Here is a 7,040-nt window from a genome sequence, read left to right on the forward strand (position 1 = left end):
GTATCATCTGATCAATTTCGCTACGTTATGATACGTTTCTTTAAAGTTCTGTGTGTAAAATATGGCACGCATTAAATATGATGTGTGTAAAATTATAAAATATATATATAATATATATTTGAAATGTGGTGTGTATAAATAATTGAAATTATAATTTCAGCTGAGCGTCGAGGAGTTTGAGAGAAGAAAAATCAGAAGGGAGCGAAATAAAATGGCTGCCGCAAAATGTCGACAGAAGCGAGTTCAGATAACGAACGACCTACTGGCGGTGGGTTGGTTTTGTTGGTTTCATGAAAAAAATCACACCAAACGTAGCGAACATCAGGCTGATGTTTACACACACTAGGTGCACTGTGCACTCTCATTTGATCATATTTTTATACGTTGATGTTATGCAACATTATATTAACACTTCACATAATACTATGTAACGCGCAGATGTTATTATAGATCGCGTAAGGCACTTTCGAGTACCCAATCTTTGATCAAATGTTATTTTATCAACACGTTGTGAAATAACCATCTGTAAGAAGTTAACATGCAACTTGACATTCAATTTCACGTCCAATTTCTTGATAAACGTCATCTTTCCACCATAGCACTCATTGATATGTCATGTTACGTTGCCTAGCTACCTTAAGTAGCAAGTAAAAATACTTTGTAAGAAATGGTAATACTTTGTATGGAAGGACGTCAAAAGATTAATACATTTTGTCAACATGTTGAGCGTCGATTAATACATTGAGTGAATTTATTCTAGATGCCTGTTATGACAGCATCGTCAACATCTCTTACCACTGGAATTCAATTTTAAAATGTTCATCAAATTCACTTTTAAATATTTCATGCAATTAACAACAGAACATTGGTTAATATTCGTTATTGGAATTATATTTGAAAAATTCAAATCACTTGTTAGTCATGGCTGCCCATCCTGTGCTATCAATTTATTCAGCTCTGCACATTAGGCAGGCTCATTTGAATTTGTAAATCATTTACTTACTGAAAATTGCGTTCTTTTATTTTTTTTTTACCATTTTCAAAATGAATGTTCAACATAAGTGTATTTGCTATTTTATTCGCGCTAGGAACCACTAATACGTAACTAGCGTAAGTATATGATATGTATCTAGCTTCTAAATGTAATATGCAACTAAATTATGAACACAATATTTAAATAATATTCCATTGAAAACAAATTCGAAACAAAATTTGAAGGAGACAGAGGAGTGGGAGAACATGAATTCGACGTTGGACAAGGAGATCAAGACGCTGGAGAAACAGAAGTTGGAACTGGAGTCACTACTCTTCTGCCATCTGAAAGACTGTTCAAGAAAAGTCGATTCTGATGTTCTTTATTTAGATACATCAAACCAGGAAGCCGACAGTTCCAATGTATTAGACACAAGGCAAAAGGAAAAATTAAATGGGATCTTATATCACGAAAACAATAATTTAGGAAGTATTATAAAACACGATGATTTTTCATTTGTATCATCATCAGGATCGTTCCCCGTACAACCGTCATGTTCATCATCGCCATCTACATCAAAAACATTTGCAGATGATGATAAATCATTAATTAGGCAGGATGATTCATCACCATCATCATCATCCTCTTCGCTCAAACGAGAGTTAACGCTACCAATGATGAAAGCAACAACTACACACTCCCCATTAGAAAACAACTTCCCTGCATCTGATAAAATGAATTACGTTCATTCCGAAGATGGCTCCAGAGACTTGCAGACTCCACGCAAGCATATCAACCCGCAAAAATATTACAATGCAAGTTTTTTTAATCAAAAACCAAATGAAACCCAAATTCAATATGATGCAAATCAGTTGCTGTATAACCAGCAACAAATATATAACCAACAACCTTTCAACTGCAGTTACTCTTTAAACACAACAGCCCAGACCAACGCAGTTACGAAAGCGGCAATATTTCCGTGTGTGGACCTTTCCAACAGCAAGAAAAAATATGGCGCTTATGGCCAACAAGCAGACCAGTCGTGTGCTCATGGCGCGGAAAATGACTTCATTTTCATTAAACCAACTCAAGATTATGAATATTCGAACGGCTACAAAAACATCTCAGTTGCACCTAACACATCTTGCCAGTTCAACATCAAGAGTGGCAACAAAATATATACGAACCTTGATGACGTCAACATCAACTGCAATTTCAAGGGCGAGGCTAATAAAAAAGGATTGAAAATCTACAACACAAAAGAGAGCATTTACAATTGGGACATCAACAACAACAACATCAACAACAACATCAACAACAGCATTATCAACAACAACATCAACAACAGCATTATCAACAACAACATCAACAACACAAACGTCATCAAAAACATGAATCTCACAGTAAACACAGCTGATAACGACGACTTGTTCAGTTCAGCAACAAGCAACAACACTTCTGCAACAAGCAGCAGCATTTCTCCAACTAGCAACAACATTTCTTTAACTAGCAGCAACACATCTGCCACAAATCTACGCCATGTAAACGCCGCTAACTTGAACGCAGGTAATATAGTTTCTGAAAATACATCATTTGCGAAACCCCTTTCAACCAACGCAACAGCAACTGCAACGACAGCAGCACAGATCGCTACCACCTCACAGAAGCAGGCCACAAACAGCTCACAGAAGCAGACCAGCTGCAGACCGACTTCGCTTGTTTTATCCAACCTCTCGAACGCCAGCGTGGACTTTGCGAGCAACTACGGCGTATCTCCGAGGTTTCAGAAAGCATTGGAGTTGGTGAGAAAGGTCGAGTTGGAGCAACTGAACGATGAGGCTGGCAGTTGTGCCGACTACCTCGCCAGTCACAACCGCCATGATGAAAATTTCAGGTTCAATATTTTCAACGCAAATGTGATAGATGTGAATAACAACGACTACGATGGTAGCGATAAAAATAACAACGATAATAATAATAATAATAATAATAATAATAATAATAATAATAATAATAATAATAATAATGGAAACACTTTTATTGATCCCACAATTTTAAAAACAAACGATTGGATAAAATAAAATAAATAAAATAAAATATTGTAGAGTTAATAAAATTCATAAAATTAATATGACCCCACAGTTTATTTAGTTGGCAAGTGTAGCGCTGTAAAATATATTTAAATTAGTACCATAGCGTGTTTCTATCACAATGAATATTGTACGAAGATTTTATCATTTCACACAATAATAATATTGATGTTAATAATAACAATAAAATCATTAATAATAGTAGCAACGACAATAGCCGCAAAGATATGAGATATAAATAGCAACAACAGTGTTAGCTATAACAAAAACAACAACAACACCAACAACAACCGCAAGCAAGAGGACAACGACACAACACAGGTACCAAAATGAACTCTTAGTGAATTTGTTCAATTGTAACGTAAATTTTCCTTATTTCTACTAATTGTAACGTAATTTTTACTTATTAACATATTTATTAAATTATGTTAATAATTTTGTAAATTTGTAAAAAAAAGTTTCTTATTCTTTCGAATGTGATAAAATTTTTTAGATTGCTGTACAGTACAAACAGTGTAACTTACTCGTATTGTCATGTCATATTTTCTTGAAACACAGGCAGCTTAATATTATTTATATCATGATATCTCCATATCTCATTGTATTATATCATCACTTTGTGCATTAGCAGCCTGATATCTTATACTAATCTTAATTATATATACATTTTATTACAACGTTTGTTTCTCATAGTTTCAAAAAGTCTTTTAAATATAGCACTAGTATTTTTTAATTTAGATGTTTTCAAAGATCAAATTTTCTAAGATTTATGGTTGCACTTACGCATGTATGTAAAAATTCAAATAAAAATTTATGGATTTGTGCAAGTTGGCTGTCAACTGATGATGACTCACTCAAGTGAACCTCTGATCGTCAAGTTGTATGAATGGCGTTACATTTAAGCAACACGTACCTACACTCAAACTTTATAAGCAATAAATTTTTTTTTTGATGAAATAACTTTTTGTTAAACTTATTATGAAAAAAATTCTTTATAAAATTAGTTTTTCCCATTGAACGCCGGTGTTTTCAAATTTAAATTTAACAATGGAACGACTGCTGTTCAGTTTTTAAAACATTTCCTTGAATAGTTGTGACCATACATGTCGATGCATGTCTTTTTTCTTGCTGCCATGCAAATCTTTTACTTGAACAATTTCGTTGATTTCATTCAAAACTGTTGTTAAAAATTAATAATTGTAATTTTTTACTTTTTTTCAGAACAGACTGCCTCGTTTTGCTTCAATACAACGTACGCACATACATGTATGTATAAACACAAACCCGCATTGAAACATATATACATACATGCTTGTGCGTTTGAACAAATCTTTGTAATAGTTTTTTTTTATTCTGCATTATTTTTTTTTATGAATGATTAAGAAGTAGTGTATAAATTTTGATACATTTGTTTGTTTTGAAATGCCTGTAAAATTTTAAATGGATTTGAAACTGTGTACAATTTGATTAGAATAATTGGTGTTTGTTGTCTTCACGTCCCTTCAACATGGCTCTAGTCATGTGTTTGCAGCGTTTTAAAGACTTTAGTTAGCCTGACTAAATTTCGTTCCAAGAGAGCTTTATAATTACTTATTGCGTTATTATTTGAAATAATATGAAAACAATTACAAAATAATCGAAGAAACAATTTGGCATGACGGTGATTGATTTCTAAATATAGGCACCGCTTGTGAGGCCAGCTAACAATACGCGTCGACAACTGGCTGACTAGTTGGCTGACTGGCTGGTGACTAATGTGGGCTCATCGTGCGTGTGCTACGCATCTTCAACGCTTATTATGCCGCAGAACTATTTTCAAATCACTTAATAATTCAAACGATCATTAATTATTTCATAATAATTCCAAAAAAATTGTCTCCATAATTTTATTTATTTATTATAATACAGATTAAAATTATCATAATATAATTTATTACAATTATATCACAAACAACTGGTTAGTTAACTTCTGGAGGACGGCATTTCAAATGCAACGACGACGTTCACGACGAACTATCAGCAGATTGCAACACATTTATGGAATAACAATGCATAACACAATTTATTGAACTGTCTATATAAATATAAATATATATATATTATAGCGTATATAATATATATATATATATATATATATATATATATATATATATATATGCAAATCAATATACATATTAATATATATATATATATATATATATATATATATATATATATATATATATATATAGATGTGTGTGTGTGTGTGTGTGTGTGTGTGTGTGTGTGAGTGTGTGTGTGTATTTGTTTTATAATATATATATTTAAAACAAATGAATTTGTTTACGTGTTTACTGAATTTGTTCTAATTTAGTTAAATAAATAATGCGTGAATAATTGCGAGTCGAATGACTATTTTATGCATTATACTATAAGTTAACAAATAAATGAATGAGCGTTCTACCATTTCTTACCCAGGTTTTAAGTACCATTTTCAAATTTTAAAAGTTGGCGTATTGAAATGTTACGTTAAAAAAAACCAATACCTTCTGTCGTTTTTAAAATTTTTATGACAGAAGATGTTAATAATTAATTAATTAATTAATTAATTAATTTAAACCAATCGTACCTACAAAACAAATTAAAAATACTTTCAGTCATTCTTCTATTCATTCAATTTTTTAAAAACTAAATTAATAGATCTTTTTTTGTTACAATTTGTTCGCTAGGTTTTCAAATCGTTTTCCAGACCTACTCTCGACATTTCCATTTTGTTCCAAAATATTATTATTCGTATTTACGTTTTAATTCATTTATTTACACGTCTTTGAAATTGCAAAAACATCAAAATAAATTGTTCATGATATAATTTTAAACGCCGTAAACGAAAATATGTTGCCTGCTAGAGAGCAGATGTGTAACGGTTCGTAAAAAATTTTAAAATAGTAAATAACGCAAAACGTTCGTAAAAAAATTTGAACCGAGTGCAGCTGAGCAGTGGTTGTGTTGGGGTGGATGATGGAATGGTGGAGAAGGTGGTAGATGATGATGATGAGGAGGAGGAGGAAGAGGAGGAAGAGGATGCCAGGTAGCGTCTGAACAGGTCTGCCGCATCTTAAAAATTAATTATTTATACATTTTGTATGATCAATCATTATTTTCCGATAGCTATATGTAAAATATGTAAAAAATTGTATGCTTACCAGGTTTTGAGTTGACGAATTTATAAGTAGCTAAGAATCCCGTTGCATCATACTCGTCATCCGATTTGAAAAACACTTTTAAAAAATTGCTTTCAGAAATTAATGACGTCAGAGATGTTCTGCTTTTCAGCTTTTGAAATGTCCTTGACCTCAAACTGGAGATGGCCAGACGTAGGTTAGATTCTGAACCACAAAGTCGAAGAGTTTGATCGTATTTGTTGTAGAAATGATAGTGTTTCTGGCTTTTGTGCTTCTGTTTGCTGGTTAGGTAGTTTCTGTCGTCATCGGTGATGGCGTGGCGACGGTGAGCTGCAAATGGCTGCTGAAGTTCTCGGTCCATAGGATCGCTCAATTGTTTTCCTTTGTCATGAGTTTCAAGTTGGTTGATGTTTGCTTTATGGTTGATGTTTATAGTTTTCTTGATGCTATTGTGATATTTTCTGTTTGGCAGGTTGTTGCTGTTTGAAAGTTCAACGTAATCACTTTGCGTGTCCCTGGAGCAGCTTGACGTTGTTTAAACATATTTTGTTGTTGTAAGCATCATTAACGCATAAACACACACAAACACACGCACACATACACACACACAGACACTCACACACACACACACACACATATATATATATATATTTCAAAAATTCAACACTACTTTCAACATTGTTCAACTTTTTTATATTTCTTTTTAATTTATTGATGTCAGAGAAATTAGACATTATATTGTTTTTTAAAAATTTTTATTAAATAAATTTGCAAATAGCTATTTCGAGTTATATATAACTCATCTTCAGTGCATTA

The 7,040-nt window shown here is 32.4% G+C and overlaps 1 protein-coding gene across 1 annotated transcript in view; it reads right to left on the reverse strand.

The window, feature by feature from the left end:
• Positions 1 to 6,210: 6,210 nt before the first annotated feature.
• Positions 6,211 to 7,040, reverse strand: part of HELRODRAFT_68230 (hypothetical protein) — a gene marked incomplete at both ends in the record, with an annotated part of 1,939 nt that continues 1,109 nt past the window's right edge. Inside the window, one exon of the mRNA XM_009026954.1 lies at positions 6,211 to 6,483. Coding sequence (XP_009025202.1) covers positions 6,211 to 6,483 — 273 coding nt within the window. The remainder of the gene's footprint in view (positions 6,484 to 7,040) is intronic.

The sequence above is a fragment of the Helobdella robusta genome (genome assembly GCF_000326865.2).
Source record: "Helobdella robusta unplaced genomic scaffold HELROscaffold_5, whole genome shotgun sequence".
In the NCBI taxonomy this organism is placed as follows: Eukaryota; Metazoa; Annelida; class Clitellata; order Rhynchobdellida; family Glossiphoniidae; genus Helobdella; species Helobdella robusta.